Here is a 22049-nt window from a genome sequence, read left to right as displayed (position 1 = left end):
GGATTTGTCATGGCAGGAAATAGTCCCTAGAAGGTGCTTTATAAAAGAGGATGTCACTGGGCTGGGCCAAATAGAAGCCCATTGTGATAAATAAATGAGAAAATTGAAGGGAACAATGCTAACACAAATGTGCTTACTTTAAATATAGTGAAAGGTAACCTGTGACTCTAAGTCATTGGTGTCAAAAGAGTGACTGTACAAGGTCCTGGAAGAGACAAGGGTAGAATAAGCTGAGCCTACCTCAGAAAAAGCAAGCTCATCTGATATATCAAGAGGGTCCATAAATAAACTAAACAGAAATGCAAAACAAAAATGGAAATCTCTCTCTTTTGTGAACTCTTTTATACTTACCTCAATCACTGTACTGATCACACCACATCATATATATATATATTTTTATATATATGTTTACTTTCTTTTGAGAGTACAGGCAAACTGAGGGAAATAAATGTATTCCCAGTCATGTCTGGCACATGGTAGGCTCTGGATAAATGTTTATCAAATAGCAAATCAAGGCCTAAATCATGTTTTACAAGAAAATGAAGAAAAATGAATCCAAGAGGTAGAAATTTCTATTGTTTTGCCATATATCATTTCTTCCTACTCTGCCATATATTCATACTTAATATACTTTAGAATTCAATGTTTCAATGACAATATGTGATCTCCAGAATTCCATCTGATTCTGCCATGGAAGGCAAATAGCAACAAATCATAGAAATAGAACAATAATATATTCCACAGCAATTTTAGAGGCAGTCTGAACATATTTCATCAGTGTTTCCCATTGTGGAACATGAGAGATGTTTTGGGTCCCTTGCTAGGACGCTGGTAAGAAAAAAAGATTCTTGATACCTTAAGAATTTCCAAATGTTATATTTTTAGATTCTGGGTGATACACACAAGTTATTTGCTATATTCTCTATACTCCCACAAATTATTAAAATAAAGTAATTCTTAGGAATGTAGAGCTATTAGGAGGTAGAGAATAAAGAATTTCTGATATAAATTTACTACTAAGAAGTCTGATCACTCATGATTACCAATGAATTATCTTTTAGGGCACAAATATGGAAAACTCCTTTCTGTTTCTTCTTATTGGGTGTGATGATGTAGTGCCAAGGATGGCCTCCAATCTGAAAAGCATTCTCCAGGGATGACACCTCAAAGAGCAGTGGTGGTGAGTCTGTAGAGATGAACAAAAGGAATTTACCAGCATCCTTGCTTCCTGTGGCCTTGGACCATTTATTAATTGAATTTAACATTTCTTTGCATGCATCATTTGTGAGTTTCCATTAATGAAAAATTACTCTATCAAATGAAATAAAATGCAATCAGAAAGAAGATTTATTGCTAAGAAATGAAAAAGTTAGGAAACAAAGAGTCTATGAATTAACTTTCTAGACATCTGCTTTTGGGGTATGTGTGGCCTATAAGCAGAAATTAAGAGAAATAAGAGATGAAGGTGCTTCTTATGTTAAGAAAAAGAAAAAAGGACAAACTGTACTTAATAAAAGTAGTTGCCATTTATTGAGCTTCTGCTATGTGTAAGACTCCGAGTTAGCTACTGTTTCTAACTCCCACAACAATCCTACCAGGTAATTAGCTCTAATAATTCCTTTAAATATGAGGGAGAGCTCTTCCATATCCTAGGAGTATATGCAGTAACTTTTCAAGATCTGTCTTGCATAAGATTTGCAATGTAGAGATGATATTACTCATAATGAATGCAACCACTGAGGATAGGGCCTGCCACAGTGGAGGCTTTATTAAGGATAGCCACTACTGCTAGTATTGTCATCATAGAAGTTAGCTTTAACCTGGTGCAGATATATCCAGTCAGTTTCTCCTGGAGACTGATACCACAAAAGAAATTTCTGTTGGTGTTTTTTAGTCTTCCTTTATGATTACAATTTTAGTAGTGTGGAAGGTATTGCAGCTTTAGAGGATCAGAACTGCTTTTAGGCAACCTATGGGAAACACTACGTGGTTTTTTTGGGCAGATCGCTCATCTATGATTCTTCATCGATCCCTCTAAGTTGAAAATTTAATTTTTGGTTTGTGAAGCCACTACTATTATATAGGGGCTTATCTTAGGAAGATCATTCATGTAAGAATCACACATTTTATATAGAAGTGTGTACTCTTTCAGGCTTCTTCATAAGGATTATTTACTACTTACAGCTATTCATAGGATAAAAACAATGAGAAGTATTTCAAATTGACAATATTGAGGAGAAAGGAAGAAGCAGGTATCAACCTTTAAGGAAAGAGTGATATCTTTAATAGAGTTTTTTTCAAGTAATAAGAAAAATATAACAACCCCAATGCAAAAATGGTCACAGGACAGGTGCCACAGTTTGGCTGGGCACAAAATCACGGATCTGGGTTTAGGGCGGATCAGACAGGAGTTGGTAAATTGAAAAAAATATAAATACCATGTAATAATTTAGTGGTTACCAAACAATAATGGATGAAGAAAAGAATTATAAATAGGAAACTCTAAGAGTTTTAATTTGGGATTAAAATTTATTAGGTTATAGAAAATGTAAAACAGAAATTAAAAATAGAAAAACAATGCAAACAGATATAATTAGAAGAAATACTTTTTCTCAACAGTTGCTAAACTTGGCCCAGAAACAGCATAACTCTGATGGGATCTGCTAATCTTCCAAGAGCTCAAATTTTGACCTATAATACTATTCTTAACTAAAAGGCCTAAAAGTTCCCAGAGAGTAACTGTTTTACTCCTTATGGTGAGAAAATTTTTGGATGCACCCAAACCATCCTGTTAGAAAGCAAGGATATTACAAGGATGGCAGCGGGCAGTGTGAAAAGAATAGGAAAGCCAGCAAAAACAAACTCCTGGCTAGACGGTGAAAAGTCAGTCATTACAAAGAAAGTAACAATTATGGTTAATTACAATACTGTCAGTCAGTGTAAGGTCCAACAATATTTAAAAGGAGAGTTTTAACATAGTTGTTTTGTTTATTAAAAAAGGACTCCAATAGGACAGAATTTTCTATACTTTTAATGTACAGATAATTACCAAACAAATGTTCATCTTAAAAAAATTTAGATATGTTTTAAGTAAAAATATAAGGTACAAAACAGTATTGTCATACTTGGTATAAGGTGGCACCATTTAAAATATATATCCAGATATTTGCTTAATTTTGCAAAAAGAAACAACAATGGAAGAATAAACCAGAAACTAAAAATAATGGTTATTTTTGAGGACAGATGTGAGATACAGAGAGGGAAATAACAAAAGGATGGAAGAGCAAAGGTTGGAAGCAAAATTTCTCAGAGTATGCCTTTTCACATAGTTTTGAACTTTCAAAAAAATATATATATATATTTCATAACTTCAAGAATAAAATCAAAAGGAAAAAAACAAACTCAAAAATTGAAAATAAACTAAAACAAATGAACTTAACTGGTACCCTAATCACACAGAAAAATGATTTCAAATTACCACTGCATACATTACTCTGTATGTACATTGATTGGTCTATATATACTAAGGACAAAGGAACTACAGAGAAATCTTAACCTACATTCCATGATTTAGTTTTTCATAGTAACATTGGTACTGCTATTTTAAGTGACTATCATCTATTATAGATAAAGTTTTATTTAAAATCAAGAAGTTCATTGTGGGACAGAGGATGAGGGTCAGAGTTAGAAGAATGAATAGCATATGTAAGACCCTGGCTTGGATCCCCAGCACTGGGGAAAAAAAAAATAAGTGTGAGTTAAAAGAAGTACATATATTAAACAAAAAAGAATGATTAAATTAGGAAATACAAAAATGAACTAATGTATTTCCCAGATGTTTATTGAAAGGGTCTAAAAATATGTATAAATACAACTAGGTTTTGGTCTTTGTTGTCGGGTGAACTGTGTTCCCCCAAAATAAATGCTGAAGTCTTGATTCTTTGTACCTGTGAATATGACTTTATTTGGTTATGGGGTCTGTGCAGATATAATCAAGTAAAGATGAGGTCATACAGGATAAGTCAGCCCCTAAATTCAATGACTGGTACACTCATAAGAAGAGAGAGATTTGAACACAAGAAGCCTGCATGAAGAGAGGCAGAGATTGGAGTTATACTGCCACAGGCCAAGGAACACCAAGGATTGTGAGCAACCATAAGAAGCTAGAAGAGGCAAGAAAGGGTTCTTTCCCAAGCCTTCAGCAGAGGGCTGGTAGTATCCTGATTTTGGATTTCTAGCCTCTGGACTGAGAGAAAATACATTGTTTGTTACTCAGTTTGTGGTGTCATAGCAACCCTAGGAAAATGAGAGTCTCTACTGATACTCTCTACTAAAGTGGCTCCTTGTGAGATCTAGGACAAATAAAGTAAAAAAGTAAGCCTGGGACATATCATTATTCCAGAAACAAGAAATTCTCCAAGACTACTGGGATATGTTCTTAAAGCTGGGTGTGGTGGCTCTTCTTTAGGAGGCTGAGGAGGGTCACAAATTCAAGGCCAGCCTGGGCAACTTAGGGAGGCCCTATCTCAAAATAAAAAGTAAAAAGGGCTAGGATGTAACTCAGAGATAAAGTGTTCCTGGGTTCAATCCCTAGTACCTAAAAGAAAAAAAAAAAAAAGAAAGAAAGAAAGGAGCTCTTATTGGCCAAATTCAGGACAATTTGAGTATTATTAAGAATAATGATAAAAACTATAAATACTTAGTAAGTAAAAATTCATGAATCTTTTTGTCAACACTGAAAGTAATTATCAGTCAACTCCTTGTTTGAAATATTAGTAAAAGGAAGGAATAAATATTTACCTTGCCTTTTTAAAGGAATTATAATTTATCCTTAAGTTGATGAGTTGAAGTTTTTACTTATAGAAAAATGCTGGTTACTAAAGGTAGAAAAAATAATGTAATTTTTAAAACCACCACTGATTCAGGCAAGGCTCATTAATAGTTGTAGTATATAGTTATACCATTCTAGTACTATTTATAAACACAGAAAATTAGAAACAACCTAAATGCTAAAATAGCAAATTGATTGAGTATATTACAGTTCATCCATTAAGTGGCATATAAAAGTTCTTTAATACCTTATGGGACATGCACAAAGAACTCCTTTTTGACTTAGATATTATAAATACTGTGTTTTATAAACACCAGAAACTATTTCATGAAAACTAAGTTCTTCCTTCACCTATATCTCCCCAGAGATAATGACTATGTAACAGGTTTTTGTATCAGATATTTCAGTCAAATCTAAAAGCCTATGATTGTATATATAACTTTAACAGGAGTATGAATATACAAATAAATATACATGGTTTTATATCTATTTTATTCACTTACTATGCTGGAAATTTTCTATGATAATACAAAAAGAATTATTCTTTCTTTTTTAACAATTTAACAATTAAATTAATGATATGGTCATACAGTGAAATATTATTAGTATCATTTACCAAGGTACAAATTGTTTCTATTATTTTGCTATTAGAAACAATGTTATAACTGTTTATAATTTTCTACATATGTGAATATATCTAGGGTAAATTCCTAAAAGAGGAATTGCTAGGCTCAAGGAGTAAACACATTTAATTTTCTTTTTTTTTTTTGAGGGAGAATTTTTTAATATTTATTTTTTAGTTTTTGGTGGACACAATATCTTTATTTTATTTATTTTTATGTGGTGCTGAGGATCGAACCCAGGACCCCACTCATGCCAGGCAAGCACGCTACCACCTGAGCCATATCCCAGCCCCATATTTAAATTTTTGGTAAAAGTTTTGAAGGTCATATTGACAAAAAGAACAAACTAACAAATTGTCCTTCAGGGCAGGGGATGTGGCTCAAGCGGTAGCGCGCTCGCCTGGTATGCGTTCGACTCGGGTTCGATCCTCAGCACCACATACCAACAAAGATGTTGTGTCCGCCGAGAACTGAAAAATAAATATTAAAAAATTCTCTCTCTCACTCTCTCTCTCTCCTCTCTCACTCTCTCTTTAAAAAAAAAAAAAATTGTCCTTCATAAAGGGTCCCAACCATAAATGAGAGTGCCTTTTCTAAAACTTCACCAACCACAATATACCAGAAAGTTCTTTTTGATATCTGAGAATGTGAAAAGATGTGTCTTATAATTTTAATATGCACTTATCACTGACCTTGAGCTTTGTACTACTCTGAAAGTCATTTATATTTCCTACTGAACAATGTTCCTTGTTCATTTTTTAAAATATTTTTTTTAGTTGTAGTTGGACATAATACCTTTATTTTATTTATTTATTTTTATGTGGTACTGAGGATCAAACCCAGCACCTCGCACGTGCTAGGTGAGTGCTCTACTGCTGAGCCATAACCCCAGTCCCCTCCTTGCTCATTTTTAAACTGTTGTAATTCTTGTTCTTATTGATCTACAGACCTTTTTATATACTAAGGAATTACCCCTCCCCAAACCACTGGGTTACTTGATTTTTGAGTTAACTGATGTTGTTTATGTTTTTGTTTTTTTGCAATGCACAACTCTAATTTTATAATCAATTTATCAATCTCTTTTATGGTTTTGTGTCATACTTAAAAAGGTATTCATCATTCTGAGATAAAGACTCTCCAACTTTTCTTCTAGAACTTTTAAATCTTTCATCTGTCTAGTATATATTTTCAAGAGTGAGACTTTATTATTTTCACAAGATAATCTATTTACTACTCATATTAACATTTAAAAAGTGTGTTTAGCTACAGGTACATGCAATAAGATGAAGCTCAAAAATAATATCCTGAATGAAAGACAATGGGAAAATAAGAGTACCTCATATTATTTCATTTATACAAAACTCTAGAAAATATAAATTTAACAAATCAAAAGAAAGCAAAACATTGTTTAGAGCTGTGATGAGGAGAGAACTGGATAGGAAGGGCACAGGGAAACTTTGAGGAAATAAAGATTCTAAATTTTCTCTTTTGCTTATTTTATTTCCTAAGTGTTCTGTAGTAATAATGAATTGTTTTTGCACTAAGAAGTTACTTAAAATTAAAACAAACATTGTATTGGATAGATCTTAAAAACACTGAAAAACAAATTTGGGGAAATAAGGATTACAGTCTGTACCATATGAAACAAACATTCAAAGCTTCCAGTTAGCTTCATACTACTTCTTCTTTGCCAAATGTGTAAAAATCAGTGAATTATATCATTCAACAATGACAAGTGATTTCATGTTTTCAAGAATTACTATTTTAAAGTTGAGAAATGTAAGCCCAGAGAGGTTAACAGGCTCATTACCATATTAACAGTTAGCAGAGGAATTTCAGTATTTTAATAGTAGCAGATTTACAATTATGACTCCAATCCAGTCTTCCTTCAAAAAACAGACACCAAAGCTACAGCACAATCGTTCAGGTGCTATGTGCTTTGTCTTTACCATCTTGTTCTTTGTTTTACTCACTTATACTCTGCACATAAACAAGAATAATGCTACCATTTTGGGAAATTCTTTTCAAGATAACCCATTTTAGTTATCACTGGAGCCTGTAGTTTTAAAATTCTTAATAGATTCCTGTTAGTGTATTTGTATTGAATATAGGAGATACTGCTGAGGTTAGAAAGTACTGCTGAATTTTCATCAAGTTGCCTAATTCACCTTGTCAAAGGAATTTAAGAATTGAGTCATTTTAAAAATATTCATTTTGAACTTCATGGATAACTTAATTGGCTATGTTGAACTCTCAATATTTTTATAACTTATCATTTACTACAAAAAACCTACATTTTTTCCTTTTTCACAATTCCATCTTTTATTTGTTACTTGATCCATTGATATAATGGTAAGTAATAATAGAAAAATATCCTGTCTTATTCTGCCTGTATTAGAAAACCTTTGGAGTTTCACTTAAAAATATGATGTTTACTGGTTAGAAATAGAAGGTATATAACTCAATGTGATAAGGAATGAATCTCAATGAATTAAGAATAAAGATAACGAAGTATATTTTCTCTTTTAACCTGTGATTTTCATATCTTTTTGCAATCATTAAACCATTCTTGGATTCCTGAGATGCATGTCACACAAAGTTTTTCTTTTAACATATACCGCTGAGTTTCTATAACAGTTTATTTATTTTTTTAAAAAAATGGTTATACTTAAATAGTTAAATAAAGAACATTATTACTATATAGAATTATGTACAATTTTGTTTTTGAGCTTTGTCAATCTGCAAGTATATTGGGAAGTTCTTTCTGTATTTAGGTTAGGTTCCGTCTATGTTCAGAGGGGTAGTAATATTTTCCCTGGAAAATATCTTTCTTAGATATGGATAAATGTCACAAAATGTAAAGTACTAAATTATAAGGGAACTTATAATTTAGTACTTTACAAAGTTTGCTGCAACTAATCATCTTTCAGATAAGGAAATCAAAGATTGAAATGTAAAGTGACTTCAAAGTCTCAGGCCAAGCAAGGTTCAGCATACCCAGGCTTTTAGTTCAATGAGTACATGACAGAATTTCGCTGATACTTATTCACTAGCAAGGAAATGTACTGTATACGAGTAAAATCATTTGGATGTTTACAGTGAATAATTATTTATATGCCCACTTATTAAGATAAAAAATACTATATAGCAGCCATACCTGTGATTTTAATATTACAAGGAATGCCAAAAGGAGCCTCTCCTACAGTTCCAGTAGTCCCACCCCATCTGCATGCACACCCTAAGTCAAGTTTCTGTTGCATGAACTAAAAACAAAACAAAACAAAAAATGGTGGCTTTAGCACCTATTTATTTGCTGTCTGGAGAGAAAAAAAAATTCACATGTATATGACAGAGAAAATGTTTTTATTCAAGAGCCTTTCTATTTATCTTCCCACCCCACTTTTATAGATTATTTTGTTTTTCTACATTTCCATTCTATATTTCATATAGTTGAAAATAAGAAGTGCTATATTTTAAAAGCATCTAATTAAAAAAAAATCATATTGCAGTACAAACTTCATGATAGTAAAATATAGAAAATTTCAGTTTTCTCTACCTGTTCAGTGATGGCTTGGAAGCTATAGAGTCTGACCAGTCCTGAGCTGTACATCACAATCAGTATTCCATGAGACAGAGTAGCATCTGTTACGTTCCCGAAAATCTGAGGGGAAAGGCAGATATCACCTGAGAAAAGACCAGAAGGCCAATCTTCTGAGTGTTCACCATGGTTTATCCTCTTGCTTAATATTCAGGTCATTATTACAACCTTGCTGCCTAGCATTAAAAATTAATTACAATTTAGCCAGGCATGGTGGCACATGCCTGTAATCTCAGTGGCTCAGGAAGCTGAGGCAGGAGAATCTCAAGTTCAAAGCCAGCTTCAGAAACTTAGTGAAGATCTAAGCAATTCAGAGACCCTGTTTCTAAATACAAAAAGGGCTAGGGATATGGCTCAGTGGTTAAGTGCCCCAAAATAAATAAATAAATAAAATAAAAATTTAAAATTTAATTACAATTCAATAACTTTAGGCTAGGATGTTATTAGGGGTGAACAGTAAGCTATTTGATTCTCAGACTAGAGCATTAATAAAGTGTAGCACATACCTGTCAAAATGATGCACCAAAATTTTTAGCTTCATAGCTTTGTCAATACCTATTAATCAACTCCTGTTCCTTAAGGACATTGGCATACAGTAAGGTCAGGTAATTCTAATGAATATTGAATCTACCATGCATATCCTGCCAGGGACTCAATTCTTTATGCTGCAATGCTCTTTACAAAGAGGTAAATTATTAGTTATTAAGAGGTGAAAAGCTTGGGAAAGTAATTATAAGAGAAACAGCCACCTCCAGTTTTTTTTATTATTATCTTATTCTTTAATTTCTAATATTGATTTTTTTATTCATACAAAAGTCAAACATATTAAAGACCAAACACCTATAGACATCTAGCCTACCTAACCTTGAATAAAGCTTTGACTGACTGTTCCCCAAAGTTCTATGCATGATTCTGTCATGAGTCTCCATATAGCTACAGCAAACAACTTGATTCTATACTTATTTTAATAATTAACAAAAGCCAATATAAGCAAATATTCATAGCAATGAAAGAGCAACAAGATATAAAATGAAAACCTGTCTATTTCTATTGAAGAAAGCTTAGTGAAGATTTACAATCTTAACAAACAGCTTAAATATATAGGACTACACAGGATCCTGGCCCTTAAGTAATTTTTTTTTCTTTCTTTTTTTCCCTCAATATTATGGATTCAACCCAGGGATACTTTGCCACTGAGTTACATCTCCAGCCCTTTTTTATTTTTAATTTTTAGAAAGCTTTTCACTAAGTTGCTACATTTTCTCCCCTTTCTTGTCCTTCCTCCCTTTCTACTCCACTAGTCTTCCCTATATCTTTATGATACACGGTCCTCTTCTCCTCCTTACTGTCATTGTGCTTTAGCTTCCACATATGAGGAAAAATATTTGACACTTAGTTTTCTGAGATTGGCTTATTTCACTTTCTATTTCAATTCATTTACCAGCAAATGCCAAAACTTCATTCTTTTTTTTTTTTTAAAGAGAGAGTGAGAGTGAGTGAGAGAGAGAGAGAGAGAGAGAGAGAGAGAGAGAGAGAGAGAAAGAGAATTTTAATATTTATTTTTTAGTCTTTGGCGGACACAACATCTTTGTTTGTATGTGGTGCTGAGGATCCAACCCTGGCCGCACGCATGCCAGGCGAGCGCGCTACCGCTTGAGCCACATCCCCAGCCCCCAAAACTTCATTCTTTTTCATGGCTAAGTAAAACCCCACTATATAAACACACCACATTTTTCTTAATCCATTCACCTACTGACAAGCATCTGGGTTGATTTCACAATTTGACTATTGTGAACTGTGCTGCTATAAACACTGAGGTGGCTGTATTGCTATAACATGCTGATTTTAGTTCTTTTGGATAAATCCAAGTAGTGGGTTAGCTGGATCATATTGTGGTTCTATTCTTAGTTTTTTGAGGAATCTCCATACTGCTTTCCATAGTGCCTCCACAATGTTTGAGTAGACCTTTCCCCCACATCCTTGACAGCATTTATTATTGTTTGTATTCTTGATAATTGTCATTCTGATACGAGTAAGATGAAATATTAAATTTGATCTGCATTTCCCTGATTGCTAAAAATGTTAAACATTTTTTCATATATTTGTTAACTATTGTGTTTCTTCTTTTATAAAATTTCTGTTTAGTTCATTTGCCCATTTATTTATTTTTAAATTTTTATTTATTCTTTTTAGATATACATGACAGTAGAGTGTATTTTGACATATTATACACACATGGAGCATAACTTCCTATTCTTGTGATGGAGTTATACCGCTTTTGTATTCATATATAAACAGGAAACATTACGAATTTGCCCATTTTTGGTTGGGTTTTTATTTTTATTTTTTTATTTTTTGGTGTTTTAAGTTTTTTGAGTTCTTTGTATATCCTGGATCTTTTTTTTTTTTTTTAATATCTTTTATTTTATTTATTTATTTTTATGTGGTGCTGAGAATCGAACCCAGGCCTCGCATATGCCAGGTGAGTGCTCTACTGCTTAGCCACAATTCCAGCCCTATCCTGGATCTTAATACCTTATCTGAGGAGTTCTTGTCAAAGATTTTCTCCCATTCTGTAGACTTTCTCTTCACACTTGTGATTGTTTCCTTTGCTGTGCAGAAGTTTTTTAATATGATGGCATTCCACTTATTGATTCTTTATTTTATTTCTTGAGCTTTGGTGGTCTTTTAGGAAAGTCAATAAGATGGACTGTTGACTCTGTTTTCTTCCAACAGCTGCAAAGTTTCTGGTCTAACTCTTTAATCCCTTTTAACTTTTCGTGCAGGGTGATAGGGATCCAGTTTCATTTTTATACATATAGCTGTCCAGTTTTCCTAGCACCATCTGTTAAAAAGATTGTCTTTTCTCCAAGACACATTTTCGAGACCTTTGTCAAGTATCAGATGGCTCTAAATATATGGGGTTTGTCTCTGTGTCTTCTATTCTATTCCATCAGTCTTCAAGTCTATTTTGATGTCAATACCATGATGTTTTTGTTACTACAGCTCTGTAGTATGATTTCCCATCAGTTATTGTGATATGTCTTGCATCATTTTTCTTGCTCAGTAGCACTTGGATATTCTGGGTCTCCTATTCTTCCAAACATATTTAAGGATTGCTTTTTCTAATTCTGTGGAGAATGTCAATGGTATTTTGATAGGAATTGTACTGAATCTGTATATTACTTTTGTCAGTACTGTCATTTTGACAATATTAATTCTTCCTATCCAAGATCATAGGAGGTCTTTCCATTTTCTAAAATGGATTTTCAATTTCTTTCTTCAGTGTTCTATAATTTTGATTGTAGAGATCTTTTATCTTCTTGCTTAGATTAATTCCCAAGGGTTTTTTGTTTTTTGTTTGTTTGACATTATTGTGAATGGGATGGTTTTACTGATTTCTTCCTCAGCTGAATTACTGTTAGAATACAAGAATGCTATTAATTTACAAAAAGTTAATCTCGTATCCTGCTACTTTGCTAAATTCATTATAAGCTCTAAAAGTCTTTTGTTAGAGTTTTTCTTTTTTTGATGGGGGGGGTCTTCTAAATAGAGGATCATGTCATCAGCAAACAGTCTGACTTCTTCTTTTCCTATTTGTGTCCCTTTAATTTCCTTCTTTTGCCTGATTGCTGACTAGTGTTTTAAGAACCATATTGAACAGAAATGATGAGAGTGGGCATCCTTGTCCTGTTCCTGATTTTAGAGGAAATGCTTTTAGTTTTTCTCCATTTAGTATGATGTTGGCCCGTGTTTTTCATAAATAGCCTTTATCATGTTGAGCTAAGTTCCTTCTATCCCTGGCTTCTTGAGCTTTTAATATAAAAGGGTATTCAATTTTATCAAAGGTCTTTTTGCATCTATCAAGATGATCATGTGATTTTTGTTCTTAATTCTGTTTAAGTGGTGAATTACATTTATTGATTTGCATACACTGAATCAACCTTGTATCTGTGGAATGAAAATCACGGCATATCATTTTTTTGATATGTTTTTGAATACATTTACTAATATTTTATTGAGGATGTTGCATCAATGTTCAGTAGGGATATTAGTCTGTAGATTTCTTTCTTTGATGTGTCTTTGTCTGGTTTCAGTATCAGAGCTGTACTATCTTCATAAAATATATTTGGGAATGTTCCCTCCCTTTCAATTTCATGGAATAATTTAAGACTGGTGTTAGTTTTTCAAGGTTTGATAGAACTCAGCTCAGAATCCATCTGGTCCTTGGATTTTCTTTGTTGGAAGGCTTTTAATTGCTGTTTTCAATTTCATTACTTAATAATGGTCTGAATTTAGGTTTTCTGTATCTTCCTGGTTCAATTTGGGCAGTTCAAATATATCTAGAAATCTGTATCTTCTAGATTTTCTAGTTTATTAGAGTATAAATTTGCAAAATAGGTTCTGATAATCCTCTGGATTTCAGAAGGGTCTGTGGTGATATCTCTTTTTTACAGATTGGGGTATTCTCTCTTTTTCTTGGTTAGTTTGGCTAGGGGTTTATTAATCTTATTTATTTTTTCAAAGAACCAACTCTTTGTTGCACTGATCCTGTATTTGTTTTCTTAGTCTTAATGTCATTGATTTGACTCTCATCTTAATTATTTCTTGTCTTCTACTGACTTTGGAATTATTTTCTTTCTTTTCTAAGATTTGAAATGGAGCCTAAGCTTATTTATTTGGGATCTACTATCTTTTTTCATTTATTTCTAAGAATTTTTTAAATTTCTTCTCTCATTTCTTCTATGATCCATTCTTCATTTAAGAGTATTATTCAATCTCATGTGTTTACAGATTTCTATATTTTCTTACTATTGACTTCAAGCTTCATTCCATTACGGTCTGACAGGATATATGGGAATTTATCAATTATTCAGCATTTGCTAAGACTTACATTGAGATCTATACTATTTGGAAATAGTCTATTTGTAAAAAGGTTCCACATAGCTCTTCCACTTTTAGGATCTGTATAATTGCTTAATTTCTGAATTAAACACATTATATGTTACTGTGTTATAAAATATTCAAAAGCACTTAATCACAAAGTGAACAATAATTGGTAACTGATGTTTTTAGTTTATGCATTTTACAGTATTATTTTTATAAAATGTTTAAATACATTTATCTTGTTTGCTAGTGATTATTAGTAGACCCTCAAGACCTTGTCCTCATGATTTTAGATACTTAAAGCCTAGTAGAAGAGGTCAGTAAATAATTATTCACCCAGAGGAAGGTAGAAAACTTGATTCTGTGGGTTTTTAAACATTTTTAAAATTTTTGGTGTTAGGGACTTAATCCAAGACCTTTCATATTTTAGGCATGTGTTCTACCACTGAACTATATCCTGATTCTTTTACTCAATTATAATTACTCAATTATAATTTGTTCCTTTTTTCCTCCCATGTAACAACTTTACAAATGAAGAAAAAACAATAGAACCCCAAACTGATTGAATTAAAAAATTTACATGTGATTATAAAGCTTATTTGCATACCATAAATCAAACTTTGGACCTACATCTTTCGATTAAAATAATACCTTTTTTTTTTTTTGCAGCTTAATGATAATTTTAACAAAGTTTGGAAGAAATTTCTTTGAAAAACATACCTTGCTCATTTCATAATTTTATAAAATAGTAGTTCATTAATAACTCACTACCTACTTGAGAGGCATAAAACCATGCAGAAAGATAAAGGGATAATCAGGATCTCTTTTGAAATCAAATGTTCTCATATATTTTGATATGAAAGAAACCAGATCAGTGAACATTTTATGGTAGGGGAACATTACTAAATAAACCATCTAATAAATAATTAAATGACATTATATCTTATTGTCAAAAATTAATATTGTAATTAAATAAGAAGTGAGTTCTTACCCTTTTGTTGATCTCTAGAACGCCTACAAGAGAAAAAGGTAGAACTTGGAACACTGCAAGGTACAACAAAATGGGTTGCTGAATGCCTGCCTAGAAAAAAAGACTAAAATTACAGGCAGCTCTCCAAAGTACTTCAGAAATGCTCTGTTTCTGAAAACATCCATGCCATTATACAGAGGTTTTCTGAATTGAAACATCTATTTATCTAAACTGAAAAGTTACTGAAGAGGAAGGCAAACATATTTAAAATATGTCAGCTAAACCTTTGGCTATTCAGATACACACCCGCACACAGACACACACAAAAACTTACAAACGTAAAAAGAACAGGTGTCATTCTGTAGCAACAAGATACTGTGTATTTATCCTGTATACTGAAGTTCTAGTAAGAAACAATCTAATCAAGTAGAATTGGGAAGGTATCTCAGTGGTAGAGTGCTTCCCTAGCATGTATGAGGTCCAAGTCTGATTGCCAGTAGTTCCCCACCTTCCTCACAAAAAGCCTAATCAAATCTCACATAGTTATTATGGTTAGATCCCTGAAAATAGTGTTGCACTGACATGCCTGTATGAAATGAAAAAAAAATATGCCAACAATAAAAGCTTGAGCTTGAAAAGGAACACTCCCTTTACTTCGAGGAATAGGTTCCAGTCAATTTCTTTCTATTATGAAATGTTAAATAATGTTGTACTTTCCCAGTACTGGCTTGAAGGGAATTTCTTGTTTTTTTGTGACAGGCAAACGTGTCTGCCCCAGCACAGCCTGACTCTACTTCAACAGAACCCTAAATAATGCAGCACAAAGACCACCAGTCAAAACTGCCATAACTACAGGTTAGAAAACAAAACAAAAGGGCTTGGGATGTGGCTCAAGCGGTAACGTGCTTGCCTGGCATGCGTGCAGCCTGGGTTTGATCCTTAGTACCACATACAAAGATGTTGTGTCCGTCGAAAACTAAAAAAATAAAAATATTTAAAAAATTCTCTTTTTCTCTAAGAAAAAACTGTTTAAGGAAAAAAAGAAAACAAAAAAGACTACAATGTTTAAAAGCTCTAAAGATCCTCCTTTCAAAAAGAATACATTTTTTAAACTATGATTTTTTTAGACATAAATAGATTCCTTCCAAGTTTCTAAAAACCAAAGGAAAGGCATAGTTTATATATCCTGATTTTGAGCTTTTGAGCTACGAGTTCTTGGCTGGATAAAGTCTAGAAATGCAAAAATATTGACAAGACATTAATTAGCATTATCAGACAGTGGTAAATGAAAAACCTTAATACATAGTACTTGTTCTTGAGGAATTAAATTCTTAAAAAGACACATTAGAAACTTGAGCTGGGCTGGGTGTAGTGGCACATGCCTGTAATCTCAGTAGCTTGGGAAGCTGAGACAGGAAAATTGCAAGTTCAAAGGCAGCCTCAGAAACTTAGCAAGGCTCTAAGCAACTTAGCAAGACCCTGTTTCAAAATAAAACATAAAGAAGGGTTGGAGATGTAGCTCAATGGTTAAATGTCCCTGTGTTCAACATCTATATGAAAAAAAAAAAAATTTGAGCTGGGGGTAGTGGTATTCACCTATAATCCTAGCTACTAAGGAGGCTTCCTCTTGATTCTCCTCCTCCACCTTAGAAAATTCAAAAACTCAAGGCCAGCCTGGGCAACTTGGCAAGACCCTGCTTCAAAATAAATTTCTTTTAAAAGGGGGATCTGGAGGTATAGTTCAGAGGTACAGCACTTGCCTAGCAAGCTCAATGTCTAGGGTTCAGTCTGCAGAACCACACACACAAAAAATAAAAATAAACACAGAAAATGAGAAAGAACACAACCTCTGCCAAGAGGAAACAAAAATAATTTCCCCCCCTCAGATCCCTGGGAGATAAAGAAGCAGCAAACTTCTAAAAGCAGAATCTATGTCTATTTAAGAGAAAGTGCTCAATTAAATGTTTGTTATAGCATTTCCCCATTAAGTCACCAACAGAACCAAAATAAGATTCTTGAAATAAATTTCTACACTTTAGGTAATTCTTTAAAAGGAAAGAGAGAAAAATATTAATCACATGCTTTAGAAAATAAATACTTACCGACTAATTTTAATAGCAAGCTTCAGAAATCAAAGATCATTAGTTCTTTCATAACAGTTTTGCAGACAAATTCCTAAGGAAGAAGTTCTTGGTTTATTGAATGTTTACTGATGCATACCTGTCGGGCCACTACTGAGCTTTTGTTCTGAGCAGACTTGACTGCAATGACTTCTTGAGGTGTGTCCCAGCTCAAGTACCTTTTAAATAGTGGAGATTTAATGATGTAGGTCAGTTTCCTTATACAAAACATTATAGGTAGAAGTAAGCAAATTTTTAGTTACCTAATTTATAAAAGCAAATTAATCTTTTTAAAAACAAATCAGCCAGCTGCAGTTGCATATGCCTATAATCCCAGCAACTTGGGAGGCTGAGGCAGAATTTCAAGTTCAAGGCAAGCCTCAGCAACTTAGCATGGCTCTAAGCAACTTAGTAAGAATCTGTCCCAAAATAAAAAATAAAAAGGGATGGAGAGGTACCTCAATAGTAAAGCACCTCTGGGTTTAATCACCAGTGGTACCACCACTACCACCACCACCACCACCAACAACAAAACCCAAGAGTTACAAAATGTATCAAAAATAGTATTTTCACAAATCACACACACACACACTAATTCTCAGATTGTACTAGGCAAATAATTTAACTGAAAACAGATTAGCCTTCAGGAAAACCTCCATAAAGTACACTTTACATAGAAAATACTACTTGTAGAGGAGTGACACATTATAAAAAAAAAAAAAGGCTTATCTGTCAACTGATATGTATAGGTTAGTTACTTATTAGGGAACCAAAGATAGAGGGTTTCTATCTTCAGCTCTTCAAAGGTCACAAGGGAAGAAAAACATTAAGTTTATAGAACCAAGATCATGGTAAATACTGAAATACTGGGGGAGGCAGCTTTAAAAATTTCCTGGGATACATTCTCAAATTTTTATAACAAAATCTTAAGTAATAAACTCAAGAGTTAATACCTGAATTTGCAATAGGAAGCAAGATAGATCTTCTCCAGGATTTTTCCTGTAGTTGCTGATATACGAAGTAGCCAATTGTGAGCAGTCAGTGCTATGAGTGAAGATTTATAATCTGATGGATCGGGAAGTACCTCCCCCTAAAAAAATAAATGAGGTGTAAAAGTGAAACTGCTTAGCCATGAACAATTTGCAATAATCAATGTCCAAAGAAAATAACTAAATACTCAAAGACAGTTGAAAAAGTAAACCAGAGAAGAAATATTAAATGCAGAGAAAGATAATTAAGACAAGGAAAGGTAAGATTGTGGGGAATTACTTTCATCATTAACTTATTAAGTGGATTTATTCACATAAGGCATTTAAACAGTGCTTCAAGTAATTTATTTACTATGTATTCAACAGATACTAGCCAACAATAACAGTAGGGGTATTAATGCTGCTGTGATAATGATAATAGCAGCTCTTAAAATCATGTATAACCGCACAGCTATTAAACATCATATGGTAGAAGAGTTGTTCCTATTGTCCCCCCGCCTTTTTTTTTTAGTACAAAACTTGTTTTCCTTTAGATGGAAGTGAATGTGACAAACTGCAAATTATCATACAGTTTACTGCTGTTCTATTCTAACTTCAAATGAGAACTTAGAATCCAGAATCGAGGTAGCCAAAGAAGAATAAAAGATGAACCTGTTTTTAAAGACAACCTGTCATCAATGAATAACCTAGAAAAGGTAGCTGTTTGGGTACTTTTGTTACTAAGGAGCTACCTCAAGATGGAAGTCTAATGTAGGAAGGGAGAAAAAAAAAAAAGAGCAAAGGAGTCTACTATGAATTGTGAACTATAATGTAGTTAGTAAGAAGAAAGTTAAGAATAGAAAATTGAAATTAATTTAGTATTTTTAGGACAAAGAGTAGGAAAAAAATGAGATCATGGTTATTTTACATATGCCCCAAAAGAAGTGTCTGCCCTGTCAAATGTTACAGAAAGAAAAATGATTGCTTTTTTGTGTTTTGCTTTTACTTTATTAACTGGAAATCTTACATCCTTGGGTCATAGACAATGATATAAAAGCATTTTTTCTACAATAACTTAGTAAGTATCACTTCATGGAAATTTCAGTTTTTAAAAACATACTACTTATACCTTGCCTATTAAAAAAACATCTGATGCAGCATATATAACAGGTTTAAATTATTTTCTTAAACCAAAAGTTGGATTTCACACATTGTCTCAAAAAAGAAAGGTAATAATTAAAAAGTAGTTTCACATTAGTGTGTCAGTGTTAATACAATATGCTTCTTACTCTTTCTTCATGGAAAATATTATTTCACTGCAAATGAGAACAAAATATTTAAATGTTAAAGAGAGAATAGAAAATAAGTTACAAGAAATTTTATTTTTGCCAAGATTTCTTTATAAATTTTTGGTGTTTTTACTGGTGTGTTCAAAACTTTCTCAAGTAAGAAATCTGTCATCTCTCTACCATACCAAAATGAAAATGAATTAAGATGCTTAAACTCCTGGAGGCACAAAATTATTTTTTATTTTTTTAATTTATTTTTTAAAAATAAATGACAGTGGAATGCATTACAATTCTTATTACACATATACAGCACAATTTTTCATATCTCTGATTGTATGTAAAGTATATTGGGCACAAAATTATTTATAGCTTTCAATGAGAAGTTGAGGGGGAAAAAAGATATTTTGAAAGGAGCCTTCTATGAACAGAAAATAAATATATAGAGAAAAAGAAAGCAGCTCCAGAAAACTGATTTAAAGATCTGATTAAGTGGTTATAGTATTCCAAAGGCCTTACTTAGAATATTAAAAAATGATGCCATGGAAAACTTACATTTAGAAATATTCCTCCAAAAAAGGAAGTTTTACAACCAAAAGAATCTAGGAAAATGATTTATAGTCATTGTGTACATTAGTACTATTTGAATTATAAAGTCTCTGAGAAGTAATTATATAAGTAAACTTATGTAAAATTATGTAAGTAAAGTTATTATAAAGTCTCTGAGAAGTAATTATGTAAGTAAACTTTTTGAACTCAGAATGTTCCAGACTTTTCCACAGCCCAATTCCTCCCAACTCTTTTGGTACTTACATACCTGTTGACATTCCATAAAAACAGTGTTCTGAAAAATATGTACCAGGGCAAGGCTGGTCTGATGAATGAGCTTATATGGCCATATTTGTTATTTTTATCTTATTATTTTCCTAACAACATTTGGGAAGAAAACTTGTAAGAATCCGCTTTATGATGGCAAGGATGTGGGGAAAAGGTATACTCCTAAGTTGTTGGTGGAACTGCAAATTGGTGCAACCACTCCAGAAAGCACTTTAGATTCCTCAAAAAACTAAGAATGAAATCACCATATAACCCGGCTATCACACTCCTCGATGTAACAGTGTACTAAAGTGGTGCAGGCATATCAATGTTTATGGCGGCACAATTCACAATAGCTAAGATATGGAGCCAACCTAAGTGCCCTTCAATAGTTGAACAAATAAAGAAAATGTGGTATATATACACAATGGATTATTACTAAGTCATAAAGAATAACAACTTATGGCATTTTCCAGTAAAAGGATGGAACTGGAGACCATCACGTCAAGAGAAATAATGCAGGCCTGAAAAGTCAAAGTAGGGGGGATTAAAAAAAAAAACAAACCAGAAGAAAGATCAGTGGAGTAAGACAAAGGGGAATAAAGGGAAGGGAGAAGGGATGGGTTAGGAAAAGACAGTGGAATGAATCTGATCTAACAGATCTAACATTCTCATGTACATGTAGGAATATACCACAATGAATCTCACCATTATGTACATCCACAAGACACTAATTAAAAACAACAACAACAACAAAAAACCTGTAAGTAAATAGAAGAAAGATCAGTAGGGTAGAGGGAAAGGAAAAGGGGGTGAGGAAAAGGGGAAGTACTGGGGACTGAATAAGAACAAATTATGTTCCATGTTTTTATAATTATGTCAAAATGAATTCTATTATCATGTATAACTAAAAAGAACCAATAAAATTCTGTATATCATAAAAGATGCTCTCTATACTTTTTTATTGTTCTGTTTCAGTAAGTAGAATGATCTCTTAAACACCAAGAACAGTAATAAAGTAGTTTAAATTGCTATAAACTTTTAATGTTTCTAACTTTTCCTATTTTCAAGATTTAAAAACTACATCTACTTTAAAAAATATTCATAATATTAATGATTTTTTAAAGATAAAAACATTTATGAGAAAATGATAATAAAAAGATACATTCCCCTCTTCATTGTGCTAATAATTCTGGAATCACTGTGATATTTAAGTTTTAATCCTTAATGGAATATATTAACAATAACTAGTTCTTCTAGGCTAAAAATACTGTAGAAACAAGTGCTCTAAAAACAAATCTTACCACTGGGCATTCCCATAACAAAGCATCCTCTATTTTTTCCGATTTGGAACATTTTGGCATTTCATAGAGTTTTTTTGGCTCTGAGGCAACACTGGAAAAAAGGAAAAATAAATTATTAGTATTCCTGGTAAATGAAGCAGTATTTGCTCAGGTTTGAGACTTCTTTTCATACAGATATCTGAAAATACCAAAATACTATTTGTTGTTTGTTTTTCTTATTAATTTTTTTGGTTACAGAATTCATAATACACATACATAGGAAAAATATGAAATAGTTTATAATACTATACAACTATAAAACTAAACATTCACATTTTGGTTCATTTTCTTCTAGTTTTCTTTAAATACATAGAGGTAGCTGAACATTGTTTTGCTAAATTGGATTATATTAAACTTTTTTTTTAACCCTTAAACATATCTGAATTCCACTGAGTTCTTCAACCATTTTTCTGATATTTAAAATCAAAATTAATAGATAAGTTGTTCCCATTATTTTAGAATGAAAATCAGTGGATAAAAAAGGAAACACTCTTGGCCAGGCACGATGGTGCATACCTTTAATTCCAGCATCTTGGGAGGCTGAGGCATTAGGATAGTGAGTTCAAAGTCAGCCTCAGCAATTTAGCAAGACCCTAAACAACTTAGA

At 32.6% G+C, this 22049-nt stretch overlaps 1 protein-coding gene across 14 annotated transcripts in view; it reads right to left on the bottom strand.

The window, feature by feature from the left end:
* Positions 1–22049, bottom strand: part of Dcaf17 (DDB1 and CUL4 associated factor 17) — a 74060-nt gene that overhangs the window by 45948 nt on the left and 6063 nt on the right. For 11 of the 14 annotated variants that reach the window (XR_013424139.1, XR_013424140.1, XM_078017591.1 and 8 more), the window contains 7 exons: positions 21404–21494; positions 17983–18119; positions 17130–17208; positions 14931–15020; positions 9011–9115; positions 8612–8717; positions 1044–1186 (listed from right to left, as the gene is read on the bottom strand). Coding sequence is in view for 11 of the 14 variants with exons in the window: in XM_021725918.3 (XP_021581593.2) it covers positions 1044–1186; positions 8612–8717; positions 9011–9115; positions 14931–15020; positions 17130–17208; positions 17983–18119; positions 21404–21494 (751 nt within the window). In the remaining 3 variants the exon portion in view is untranslated. Of the gene's footprint in view, positions 1–1039; positions 1187–8611; positions 8718–9010; positions 9116–14930; positions 15021–17129; positions 17209–17982; positions 18120–21403; positions 21495–22049 lie in introns of those variants that run through there. The other 3 variants (XR_013424142.1, XM_013358321.4, XM_078017588.1) reach the window with 3 other exon arrangements.

This window comes from Ictidomys tridecemlineatus, chromosome 7, assembly GCF_052094955.1.
Source record: "Ictidomys tridecemlineatus isolate mIctTri1 chromosome 7, mIctTri1.hap1, whole genome shotgun sequence".
NCBI lineage: Eukaryota > Metazoa > Chordata > Mammalia > Rodentia > Sciuridae > Ictidomys > Ictidomys tridecemlineatus.
Note: the sequence above shows the minus strand (reverse complement) of the source record. Positions and strands in the feature narration are given on the sequence as shown.